This window comes from Drosophila rhopaloa, unplaced genomic scaffold (assembly GCF_018152115.1).
Source record: "Drosophila rhopaloa isolate 14029-0021.01 unplaced genomic scaffold, ASM1815211v1 contig_115, whole genome shotgun sequence".
Taxonomy (NCBI): Eukaryota; Metazoa; Arthropoda; class Insecta; order Diptera; family Drosophilidae; genus Drosophila; species Drosophila rhopaloa.
The window spans coordinates 18,916,746-18,929,756 of record NW_025334990.1 but is presented as its reverse complement, the minus strand read 5'-3'; the positions used below and the strand labels follow the sequence as shown (position 1 = coordinate 18,929,756).

Genomic DNA, 13,011 nt, shown 5'->3' with positions numbered 1-13,011 from the left:
GCTCTGACAAGGCAAACAAATGCAAACTTCGGCGCTTGTCACAGCAACCAGTAAACCACCGAACCACCAATCCACCAATCCACCGAACCACTCGCTTGGGAGAGTGAGCCACGGCAGACGCCGCCGACACATTCACCCAGTGGAGAGTGGAGTAGACCGAGTAGACTACTTTGGGCCAACGCAACTGAGGATCCAGAGTACAATCACCACCTCGCCGCGCCTCGAGAAGATGTGCGCCAGAAGAAGGCAAATCAGCACGAGACGAAAACGAAACCGAGGCACCCTTCACGCGAAGTCTGGCGGAGATCGGGGCGGTGTGGAGTAGAGTGTAGTGTAGTGGAGTGGAGTGGAGCAAGCTCGGCGATTGAGATTTTTCTGTGGACCGCATAGAATCAGCCACCGCTTCTGCGAAGACGATCGTATGTGGCAGTGGCAGCAGCTGTTGCCACACGCTCCAAAACCACCTCCAACTCATAATCGAGTTCGTGTGTGTGGTGTGTGCATCCTAGACTTTCAGTTTGCCTTTGCCACATATAAATACGCCATGTGGCAGCAGCCAGAGATCAGTCAGAATTCGGCGCTGCTTCCAAGCGCAAGCCTCATCCCATAGAGATTCGATCAGCATCCGCAGTCCGCAGCCGCAGCTCCAGTTGGATATGTTCAAGTTACTCGGTCTGACGCTGCTCATGGCGGTGGTGGTCCTTGGGCGACCGGAGCCACCAGTCAACTCGTATTTACCCCCATCCGACAGCTATGGAGCCCCGGGTCAGAGTGGTCCGGGTGGCCGGCCCTCGGACTCCTATGGAGCTCCGGGTGGCGGCAATGGCAACGGTGGACGCCCCTCGGACAGCTACGGAGCTCCTGGCCAGGGTCAGGGTCAGGGACAAGGACAGGGGCAAGGTGGCTTCGGCGGCAAGCCTTCGGATTCGTATGGCGCTCCTGGTGGCGGCAACGGCAATGGCAACGGCGGAGGTCGTCCATCGAGTAGTTACGGAGCTCCTGGTCAGGGCCAAGGTGGATTTGGAGGACGCCCCTCGGACTCTTATGGTGCTCCCGGTGGCGGAAACGGAAATGGCAACGGAGGTCGCCCCTCGGGCAGCTATGGAGCTCCTGGCCAAGGACAAGGCAACGGAAACGGAAACGGCGGTCGTCCTTCGAGCAGCTATGGTGCTCCTGGTGGCGGAAGTGGTGGTCGTCCCTCGGACACCTATGGTGCTCCTGGTGGCGGCAACGGTGGCGGTCGTCCTTCGAACAGCTACGGAGCTCCTGGTCAGAGACAAGGTGGAATTGGCGGACGTCCTTCGGACTCTTATGGTGCTCCTGGTCAGGGCCAAAAGCCCTCGGACTCCTATGGAGCCCCAGGTAACGGCAACGGCAACGGCAGCGGTGGGCGTCCTTCGAGCAGCTATGGAGCGCCGGGATCAGGACCTGGCGGCCGTCCCTCCGACTCCTACGGACCCCCGGCCTCTGGATCTGGAGCTGGCGGTGCTGGAGGCAGTGGACCCGGCGGCGCTGACTACGAAAACGACGTGAGTAGCGGGTAGTTATGAATTGGGTTTTTGGCCACTGGAACACGGGATCTGTTATCGGGGATCACTGGGTGGAAAGGAGCAAGGGGAATACCTCTCCACCACTCCACCACTCCACCGCCCACACCGCTGCACACCTGCCCTTGCAAATCTTTGGTAGAATCGTTCTCGCTCACCTGCACCGCCTCCTGGCGCTTAAAGCTTGCATCCCCAGACATTTGAATTCTTGATCCTAGCCACTCTATCTCTCTGTGTTTCTCTCTTTCTCCACACGCCCCAATCCGCTCTCCATTCTCCATGATCCATGATCCGCTGTCCATGCTCCATGCTCCATGCTCCATGCTCCATGCTCCATGCTCCGTTCTCCGGCGTTTAGGAGCCCGCCAAGTACGAATTTAATTACCAGGTTGAGGACGCGCCCAGCGGACTCTCGTTCGGGCACTCAGAGATGCGCGACGGTGACTTCACCACCGGCCAGTACAATGTCCTGTTGCCCGACGGAAGGAAGCAAGTAAGAGGCGGCGGCGGGCAACAGGAGTGGACGTGGACCCACCCACTGCTCCTCCCCCTCCTGTCACTGCTAACCCCCTTCTCCCCTTCTCTTCCGCAGATCGTGGAGTACGAGGCCGACCAGCAGGGCTACAGGCCGCAGATCCGCTACGAGGGTGATGCCAACGATGGCGGTGGTGCCAATGGTCCCAGCGGCTCTGGCGGCCAGAATCTCGGACCCGACGGCTACTCCAACGGACGTCCTGGCAATGGCAATGGCAACGGCAATGGCGGTTACTCTGGAGGTCGTCCCGGAGGTCAGGACTTGGGTCGCGATGGTTACTCCGGAGGACGTCCAGGCGGTCAGGACTTGGGACCAGGTGGCTACTCTGGAGGACGACCAGGCGGCCAGGACTTGGGACCTGGTGGCTACTCTGGAGGACGACCAGGCGGTCAGGACTTGGGACCTGGTGGCTACTCCGGTGGTCGTCCCGGTGGCCAGGATTTGGGCGCAGGTGGTTACTCCGGTGGTCGTCCCGGTGGCCAGGACTTGGGTCGCGATGGTTACTCAGGCGGAAGACCAGGAGGTCAGGATCTAGGAGCAGGTGGCTACTCCAATGGCAGGCCAGGCGGCAATGGAAACGGAGGCAATGGCAACGGTAATGGTGGCTCCGATGGCGGTCGTGTCATCATCGGTGGACGTGTGATTGGCGGTCAGGATGGCGGTGATCAGAGCTACTCCGGTGGACGTCCCGGCGGCCAGGATCTGGGCCGTGATGGGTACTCCAGTGGTCGTCCAGGCGGCCGTCCGGGCGCCAATGGCCAGGACAACCAAGATGGCCAGGGATACTCGAGCGGCAAGCCGGGCCAGGGTGGCCGGAATGGCTTTGGACCCGGTGGCCAGAACGGCGACAACGATGGCAGCGGTTATCGGTACTAGAAACGACTCCCAGACACATTAAGCTAGATCCCTCGAACTTATAGCAGTACCTAGTTGTAAGTCCTTCTAGAACCATGTCCACGATCTGTCCCCCCTCCCCTCGACATCTCTTCGTGCCCATTCTTCTCTCCTTCCCGCTGCCCTCTGTCCATTACTACTCCTCACATCCACACATCCTCGTAGCCGTAAGACCCTGTTGTTGTAAATGCAAGTGCGAAAAATAACCCAAAAAAAGAATGAAATGATAAAGCTATATCTGATGTAAGTAAAGAGATTAAATATATATTTTTATATAAAACTTTGGCTTGAATTTAATTTTGTTGGGCAAAAAATCATAGGAATTTGGTAAACAAATAAAAAACTGGGCAGTTTTTAGAAAATTAGAAATAGAATATCAATACATTCGACGTTTTTAAACAAAATATATTTTTTCAGCGAAGGAAAATAGGTTTGAGGACCAAAGACTTTTACTTCCCTAAGAAAAACAAGTGTCTTTTTAAACTTTAACAGCTTTTTAACTTAGAAATTTGGCCAATATATTATTACCACACATTAAGAGCAGAGCTCATTTTAAAAACTGCGAACTAATAAAAAAGCCAATTGCTTTGTTAATTCGATTAATGCTGTCTTAAAAGTCTTTTAATTGTTTTCAAATTTAAATATTTTAAATCAGGAACAATCGAAAGAAAACCGTTAGGAAAAGCAACGATGAACCGATAGTTTTTTTCATCGATAAGCCCTGCCAAGCATCTATGCCACTGATGTTTTTAAAAACATCGATAACATAATGTTTCCACCTCTAGGCGGCGTCGCGCGCGGATCATTTTGCTATTTGCTGCTCAGTTTTTGCTGTTCTGGAAGAAATAACAAACCCGCGGAAGAAGCCAATAAGTGTAGTGAATAGTAATCAAACGAGCGCGGCGTCGCGCATTAACTCAGTTACAATTAACCGGATTACAATGCTCCAGTTGGCTCTCGAAGTGAGTTGCAAGTGTGGGTTACGCTGGGCGGGGAGGAAACAGAAACTATAAATAACAATATGCAGCGCTATCTTTATCTTTGTCCATTTGTCGCCCAAACATATCCAAGTATCAAGTGCAATTCGCGTTCTTTTTTCGGACCGATTACGAAACTACGCCAGAAGTGGGTTGTGAGTGGGCGGTGGGTGGCCCATGGGCGGCGGGCGGTGGGCGGTTCACTTTGCATACAATGAGCTTAGAACGTTAACGAAAGCAAATTGCGTGAGTGCCTGTGTATCTGTGTTTATGTTCGGCTTCGCCTTTTGCTTTTCGTGTTCAATGCTATCGATTTGTTGCCCCTGCCGGCGGATATGAATATACATATTCTACGTCTCGAAATGTGAATCATCTGGGGTCGGTCAATAAATTCACTTAGCACCTCCTTTCGGCATTAGATCAGGTGATAAGCGGAGTGATAAGGAGATACACACAAAGTCCCAGCAACGCCTCTCGAAGTTCAAGTGCCAGCTGCTTGCGGTGGACACTGAAAAAAATGTGTTCACTTTTGAAATCGTAACAAAATACCGTTTGAAAACCTCAGTAGAATCCCATTGGAATATGAAATATATTGTCTTTTATTATCGGGTCTAAAAGTGATTCGATTCTCTGACGTTTACCAGTTGTAAACAACAATCAGAATTATATAAATAGATTCGCATAACGCATTTTTATTCATTGAATAAAAAGAAATAGTAATAGTGCGGTTTCATTACCTACGTCATTTTAAAAGATTTGTATGAATTTATTATTATAAGCTAATTATCATATATAGTCATTTTATACCACATTTCATTTCATAATGATATTTACCATTATGAGTATTCTTGAATGTTAGGGAAATTAGTTACAGTTTGGAGAATAAATATTGGTGTAGTATTTCAAAGCCGAACATTTTTTTTTGTACTGTACTTGTTTTTCCTGGACTTGCCCAACAGGATATGTGCGACAGATGTTTCTGCCTGGGTTACAGAGATGCTGAATTTCAAGGTTTCTTCGCCTCGCCTCGAATTGCCTTTTGTTCGTATTCCTTGGTCTTAAGTACAGCCACTCGAACCAGAAATTGGGTAAGTGGCGCACTTCTAGGCTCGATGCTCCGACTGGATGGATGCTCACCGAGTGACCCACTTTGGCGGCTTACATGTGGTGTGGATCGCATGCTCATATAAGCACCTCATGGAACAAATACAAAACATGAGAATAGGAGGCGAAAGAAGAAACCCCAGCTCGATTGCTCGGCCTTCCTTCGCATTGTTTTTTACGTACCCTATAAGTGGGTATAATATTTGCGACCCTAAGTTGGCTAGGCCGTCAAGAGAAAATCTCGAGACCTGTAAATTACACCTGAACATTCTTATCTATCCGCACATCTTACATTCAAGATAAACATCTCAAACTGAAATGTTTTTCTCTGCTATTCAGATATCTACCTGTTTTTTCTCGAAAACGAATATCTAAATCCAAATGCCATCTGTTTGAAATTATGCACAGAACCTTTATTCTGGTTTTCGTTCTATATACAAATTCGGAACAGCCGGAAGCGGATGACTATTTTATTTGGGTGCCATAAAAACAATTTACAGCTTGCCTTTATGGCAGTCTGTTTGTTGAATTCAAGGATTATTGAAAGATACCGTTTATAGTCCTGATTATTAATGATCGAACTACAAGTAGGTCAGTCATGAAATTAAAGTCTCATAACTCAAGACTACAACATACTATTTCTGTAAGAGGGTATCTCCGTCTTCGATCTTTAAAGCCAGGATTTCTTGCTTTGTTGCTGCTTTGGCACTTTTCATTTGTAGTTTCTCTCTTGTTTTTAACCAGCGTAATTGCATGTATTTATTCTGGCATGCATGTGTAAGCAAATAGTGAGACGATTGTCTGATAACGCCCCTCGGTTTTCAATGGGAGATTAGCTAAATGTTTTCCCACTCATTCAAGTCGAAGGTTTATCGCAATAAATGCTAAATATTTAATTTTAATCGTAATCTTCTGAGGTGGTTATTGAACCTGACAGCACAAAATTGTAAATGCGAAGATCACTGGCGACAGCCACTCGGCGTTGACCTTGTGTAACGATAATATATGTAAATATTTCGCCACATTTCCGAATAGCAAAGAAAGCTGTTCCAGAGATCTTTAACCCCCCTTTCTAGAAGCCCAGGGTCAGTGCGAGTCAGCGAAAAGGTTGAACTGCAAATTCACTTGATGGCCAGTCACTTGTCATCACTGCGAATTCCAGAGCGACCCACAAGAAAAAGAATTTATCAATGGAAAACGCCAACACAAAAAGAAACGAGAAAATAGCGCCGAGTTTCCTCGAGATTATGTAGAAATGTGCGGGTATGTATTGTATTTTATTTAAATACAATTGCAGGCCTGATAAACAAAAAGAACCGAGGAAAGAAATCGCGGAGGCAAAATGTGATTTCCTCGAACTCTGCAGCTGTGTTGTTTGTTTTCCTTCAAGAAATTTATGTAAAAACAATAAACACACTGGAATATCTGGGGGGAAGTATCTATAGTGGGCGGCACACATTTCGCCATTTCCCTGACCACGAAAACAACAGTGTTCATTCGACCATCAAAAGTTTACAAATTCGCATTAAAGGAGCGCGCTGTCTGGCAGGAATTATTTACATATGCCATGGATTAAATTGTACCCAGTGGGCAGAACTTTATGGCCCTCACATGAGGCGAGTTAATTGTTTGGCATTAATTGCATTTGATATCTCCATAAAAAAGCTGCCCAACCAAAAGGAAATCCAGAAGAAAAATGGCACAGATTGGCGTTGATACATACACCCATTTATACATATATGAATATACAGCGAAGAGTGATGTGTATATGGAATAGTTCAAATAGTCAATAAAGTCCATTTGCTCAAAAATCTTGAGGCAGTCGTCTGGCATTTTGGAATATAATTTGAGTTCGCCTTTTGTCTTGTCTACATTTTGTTTCTGTTTTTCTGGCCTTTCCGTCCAATTCGTTTTCATTTCATCTATATCTCCCACATGTATGTACGCTGTATATTCTTGTAAATACGCTGCAATTGAATTGGGTTATAAGAAAAATGAAATCCCAATTCAGAGATACGAGTTTCACATGATTAGAATAATAATACCGAATAAAAACAACAGACATCGTTCCCAGCCGATATCATCCTCTTCCGTTTTGGCATGCTATCTTTCGGTTTTCGCCCATAAGTCTCTCGAGATAATTACACTGATGCTGGATAATTCCATTTGCTCTAACGCAATGGCGCAGAATAATCGAAGAATATAGCAGAGAAAATTCCAATGACAATGTGTGGACGTCATTGCGTTTGATCAGCTTTTGCTTTGAAATGATTATAACTTAATTGAAATTAATTAGACGGGGTCAGCACAGTCAGTCTTAAAGAAATTGTGTAGATATACACATGCAATGGTGGGTAGTATATGGGTAGCTGTTTTTATAGATATGTAGGTACAGTAAAATTAAACTTAAACTTATTTATTTATTTTAAAAATATCTGTGAATAGCTTTGTATAATTCGTTTTATACCTCATATAACTACATGATATTATATATATATTTGACCGACTGCATTTGTTTTCTCGAAAGGGGGGGAATTCCGGACACTATTGGGCTGTTTTAATTTCCTTTCCTATGGCATAGTTGACGGGTTCACTGAACTAAGTCGAAAACCAATTTGGTTTCTGACCGGGTGACTTGTTTTCCAACCAAACTTTCCGCTGACCGCTGCAGCCCGATACTTTTTATCAGCGGCTTGCACCCCCGAAAAGCTATTTGACCACTCGAGACCATAAAAGAGCGGGGAATGGCCGCCTCGCACCGCTCGTGACTCACATGGCCCGTTCCATTGGAAATCGAGCAGCGAAGCGTGCCAGAAGCTCCGCTCCGGCTTGCCACCAGTTTTTTTTATATCAATTTTTTAGGTTTTTTTTTCTTATTTTGTTACTACCGTTCGTGCAACACAAAAGCCACAATGCAGAACTGAGGAAAACAAACTCGGTTTCAGTCAACAAAAAGTCTGCCCAGTGCGCGGAACACCGAAAGCCGAAACTTTATCACGAAGTAAACTCGAGTCTCTTTCATTGCAGTTTTGAAAAGCTGGTCGAAGTCCACAGACAGCCTGAGTTGGCTGCCATGATGCGATACTCGGAAATCTCACGCGACCTGTCCACGGATAATCTGCGCTACTCAGAGGTGACAATCTCAATACTTTCCCCGCAAAAACACTTTTATATTGTCTTTTGGTTTGTTGATGTTTCAGCTAAGCAGAAAAGCCACCACGGACTATAATGGATACACGGGTCAGGCCTATGCACCGACTCAATTCAAGCAGAGCTCACCTCCTCCGCAACAGCAGCAGCCAACTCGGCTGGCCAAACAACGAAGTCCAAACAGCAACGGAAATGCCCATACCATGGCCTGTTTGCGACAGGAGAAGACCCAAAAGGATCACCAGATGGAACCGCCCATGACGCAACCGCAAACCAGCAAAACCCTGAATATCAAGAGCACTCGTCGCAAGAACTCCATCGGTTGTCTAAACAGTTTCTCCTCTTCGCCAGACTCGCCGGGCTGCTACTATACCATAGCGTAAGTTATTAGTAAAACCAAGGGAGTACCACTTATTTCCGAAAAATTGGTAGATAGATTCATTTTATTTTGACTCGGCCATCCGCCAATTAGAAGCACACAAATTTGAGAACAATAACAAACACACTCCTAATTATATTTTGCTTGGTTATTTAGAGCCTCGGCAGCACCGCCGTCCAAATCGCAAAGTTTGCCAGCCCACGCCTCCATCAAGCAGTTGGATGCGGTTATCATGAGCGCGTTACGTGTACCCGCCGACGTGTTGGCCAACCAGATAACGCTACTGGATTTTCCGGTCTTCGGCCAGATTCAACCAGATGAACTGAGCAGTTGTGCCTGGACGAAAAAGGACAAGCATGTCAACACCCCTAATATTGTGGCATTTACAAAACGATTTAACCACACGAGCTTTTGGACAGTGCAGGAAATATTGAATGCCGAGCAACCGAAGCAGAGAGCTGAAATAATGACGCACTTTATCAAGGTGAGAAAATAAGACTAAGATAATTTCTTGGTTGGTTAACTATATCAATGAAATCTTCCTTTTTTAGGTGGCTAAAAAGCTCCATGAGCTCAACAATCTGCACTCGCTGTTTGCCATTATTTCGGCCATGCAAAGCGCCAGCATTTACCGCTTGACAAAAACCTGGGCTTGCCTATCGAAAAAGGATCGCCAGTCCTTCGAGAGACTCAGCGATATATTTAGCGACCAGGACAACTGGGCCAATCTGCGTTCCTACCTTGAAAGCCTGCGCCTGCCCTGCATCCCCTATCTGGGTCTCTTTCTCACCGATCTGATCTACATTGATTTGGCCCATCCGCACAAGGGAGGATTGGAGCCGGAGCAGCGCCGAAATAAGATGAACAATATACTGCGGGTTATTTCGAACTATCAGCAGTCGGACTACAAGCATCTACAGAAGCATGAGGCCACACAAAAGTATCTGACATCCATAAGATACATAGAGGAATTGCAGAATATATTCGAAGAGGATCAGTACAAGTAAGGGGCACTCTTAGGACATTTCGTTACGTAATTTTGAGATTTGAAAAGCATAGATTAGCTATGGTTATAATGTGGGGACAATCTTTTAACTTTGAATTACGATTAGAAATATATATTTGTTTTATTTCATTCATTCTCATTCAAAAGACTTAAAATTCATAATAAATCCTAATATATCAATGAAACCGTAATTAAATACAATTTATACATTTATATCCCTTAATCGTATATTACAAATATATTTTAATTGTGGTATATACAGTCATTAATTCTAAGGAAGCCTCCTCAATTGTCACAACATTTATATAAATGATTAATGGAAACACATGTTAGTCACCCTCTTTAAACCAAAGTTAATTGTTGTGGTTTTGATATCTCCACATATTATAAATTATACTAAAATGTTTTTGTTTTACCTTTCAGGCGATCTCTGAATCTTGAGCCTGCGTCGCCCTCTGGACCCAGTTCATCGTCTTGCAGTTCGAAGGAATCTTTCAACGTGGAGGCAGTAACTCCGGCTTTGGGCTGTGTGAATCTCTCGCCGGCCAAGACCATTGGCTCCATGCGCATGGCCAGCGGCACCAAGTTTGTGCCGGGTCATCGCAAGTGTCGCAGTCTGGGCACCAAGTAAGTAAACACATCCCTTTGAATTCCTTTGTTAACCACCTGTTTAACTCAACCACCTCGAATCACTGCGCAATAATTGGACATGTGTACACCGGGTCCTTATTAATCGTTTAAACCTCGTCTCGTTTGATCTCTGTCTCTCACTCAATTGCTTTAATTTTGGCTTATGCTTTCGTTTTGTGTGTGTTATCGTTAATTGTCCACATCCGCCACTGCCCAAAATGAATGAAGATTTCGCAGCAGCAGCCTGCCGCGAAACTTTGCCGAGAAGTGCCAATGTTGCATCGTGATGATTGCGCCGGGCATTGGCACCATCTCCAACAAGCGTTGCAGATGCCGTCGGTGAGTCCAGAACAGAGTGCTGTAGATAGGATATGTGTAATGCCAGCCTGTAACCGATACTGATCCGATGCGTTACCATCATTGTACCATTTGAAATGTTCAGTTTTTGCCTCTTAATTTTATTTCGTTTGCACGGACCCGAGTTGGAATTGCTTCGTATGAAATACACAAAAGACACGCCTCCTCACGTTACCATTCGTTTCATTCGTTTTCGACATGGGATCTCATCCTCTTGTTATAATAAGCACACATCCTGTCCATTTACATATACAAAAGGTAGTTTCGTTATTATTTTAAACAAGTAATCTTTGAGCATTTCCCAAAAGAAAAGGGATTATACAAAATAGCCACCTCCAAAAACAATAAAATCAGTAAAATGAGAAGAGTATAATTATAATCTATACTTTTAGCTTCAATAAAATTTTGCAATGGGAATTAATAACAGATTACTTGTTGCATTCATAAAACGACTAAACCTTTTACAAAAACAAAACGCAGTTCATCCTTGTTTGCCTATTTGCAATATCATTTGTTCTCATTTGCTTGAACAGCATGAATGAATTCCTCACCCAAATAAATAGTTGACTAAACCGTTGTGTTCCCTTACAGCATTTTTGGCAAGATCGCGCTGCACAGCCACGGCGATGGGCATCCTCACCACCTGCACCTGGAACTGGATCCCAGTCAAGTGCAGCCTCGCCACCACCTCTTAGATGATTCGGTTCTGGAACAGAGCGACCCCTTATCCCAGGCGGATCTCACATCCTTGGAAAGTGCCGAGGGAATTATGTGTGATTTTACCGGCAGTGATTGCGATTTGATGTCTCCGGAGGCAGCGGCCGCCATGCAGGGATGTGTCCGTCGGAAAACGGTCCAGAAGGAGGGTAGGAAGCCGGCAGTGGCCTCTTGGCAGCGATACTGGCTACAGATCTGGGAAAACTCGCTGCTGTATTTCCAACCAAAGTCCTTCAAGGGCAGTGAGCGCAGCGACTTCAAGCGGGAGCCGTGTAAAGTGTGTCCTTTGGATGGATGGTATGCCCATGTCAGCGATAATACCAAGCACAAGAACACCTTTGAGCTGAGCCACCGGTCCTCGGGCACCGTTTATCGCTTCCGCACGGACAGCCCGCAGATGACGCACCTATGGTCGAACGCCATTTGCAAACTGGCCACCATGCGAGTGCCCAGGCCTTTGCCCACCAACCTGATGTCCTTCGAATGAGCAGGGCCCCCCAAGAACATACAGGAACTCGAATATATTGTACTCATCGTAGCCTAGTATACCTAGTTTAGTTAGCTTAATCCCTTGAAACGTGCACAGCCAAAAAAAACACCCACCAAACCACTCACTCACTCCCTGAAACGAGGCAACCACAGAACATTCCCACAACCACAACGAACGAACAAATGGAAGCCTGCAAATAGATGAATCGATTTCTACATGGTATTTCAAAAGACTGACACCGAAGGAGAATCCGAGGAGAAAGTAGAGGAGGAGCAGTACCGGAGGAAAAGCCACACAATCACACAACAACAGACTAAACCGACAACGCACGGGAATTAGAATCCCAAATATGTAACGGCCCTGTTCTTAAAGTCCAATTTTATTCGAATTTGGCGGAAACGGAGTTGATAAAATGGGACGTCATCGAATAAACATTTTTTATAAGCTTGTCCTCAATGACTCAGAGTTGAGAGTGTTGTTTTCAACTCCCAATCCACCAAATTCCGCAACAGGGCTGTATATTTAATAATGTGCTTTCCTTGCTGTATTTTGTATATGTAAAATTTAATATTAAGGAAATTACTTTGACATTTACTCAATTTAATTTCGCGATAATCGTGCCATATTAGTTCTAAATTTATGTTCACACAACGATTGTTGGCCAGCAAACGAATCCGAATTCGCTTTGCCCAACGCCTAACTTTGCAACAAAGAATCAAAAATCAAACGAACTTTCTACGCGTAACTAAGGGCTTTAATATTGTATCGCTACCACTATCATGATCAACATCAGTTAATCTGTATATCTGCCTTAAGTTGATGCACTCTAGACATAACCAGAGCTATAGAAAACATAAGTATCCCGTAATATGCATGCGTGAATTGTAGGAAACGAAAGTAATGTGTTAGTGTTTCTGTTTTTTTTTCTGTTGAGACGGCCTCATGAATTGTAACTCCTAAGCTTTGTCACACATACAGATTATCATTTGCAGCGATTTTACATTAGTTTAAGAAAGAAATGCAACAAAAACAAAATAAACCACAAAACGAAAGAAAGAAATTTGTGTTATATAAGGCATCTAGGGTTATTTACAAGCAAATCAGATCGTGCAAAGTGCGGGAATTTGCAATTCATTCGCACAGACGCACTGAATCCCAATTAGGGAGCTCGGCTCGCCGTAAAACTGGAGGCCTTTAAAACGTGAAGATTGGTTAATAGCGTCGC

General features: G+C 45.4%; 2 protein-coding genes across 4 annotated transcripts; both read left to right on the top strand.

Moving 5' to 3' along the window:
* The first annotated feature begins 656 nt into the window (after nucleotides 1-656).
* On the top strand, nucleotides 657-3,195 carry LOC108051212 (pro-resilin). 2 transcript variants are annotated; one of them, XM_017133223.2, is made up of 4 exons: nucleotides 657-1,529; nucleotides 1,906-2,040; nucleotides 2,140-2,323; nucleotides 2,414-3,195. In XM_017133223.2, the coding sequence occupies exons 1-4, from the start codon at nucleotides 657-659 to the stop codon at nucleotides 2,956-2,958; spliced, it is 1,737 nt and encodes a 578-aa protein (XP_016988712.2). In that variant the 3' UTR covers nucleotides 2,959-3,195. The 2 variants fall into 2 exon arrangements, with proteins under 2 accessions (XP_016988712.2, XP_044312404.1); XM_044456469.1 differs by lacking the exon at nucleotides 1,906-2,040.
* Nucleotides 3,196-3,758: 563 nt separating this feature from the next.
* On the top strand, nucleotides 3,759-12,842 carry LOC108051279 (ras-specific guanine nucleotide-releasing factor RalGPS1). 2 transcript variants are annotated; one of them, XM_017133335.1, is made up of 8 exons: nucleotides 3,759-3,938; nucleotides 8,085-8,190; nucleotides 8,258-8,586; nucleotides 8,743-9,070; nucleotides 9,138-9,589; nucleotides 10,016-10,219; nucleotides 10,451-10,561; nucleotides 11,171-12,842. In XM_017133335.1, the coding sequence occupies exons 2-8, from the start codon at nucleotides 8,131-8,133 to the stop codon at nucleotides 11,781-11,783; spliced, it is 2,097 nt and encodes a 698-aa protein (XP_016988824.1). In that variant the 5' UTR covers nucleotides 3,759-3,938; nucleotides 8,085-8,130; the 3' UTR covers nucleotides 11,784-12,842. The 2 variants fall into 2 exon arrangements, with proteins under 2 accessions (XP_016988824.1, XP_016988825.1); XM_017133336.1 differs by lacking the exon at nucleotides 10,451-10,561.
* The last annotated feature ends 169 nt before the right edge of the window (nucleotides 12,843-13,011 follow it).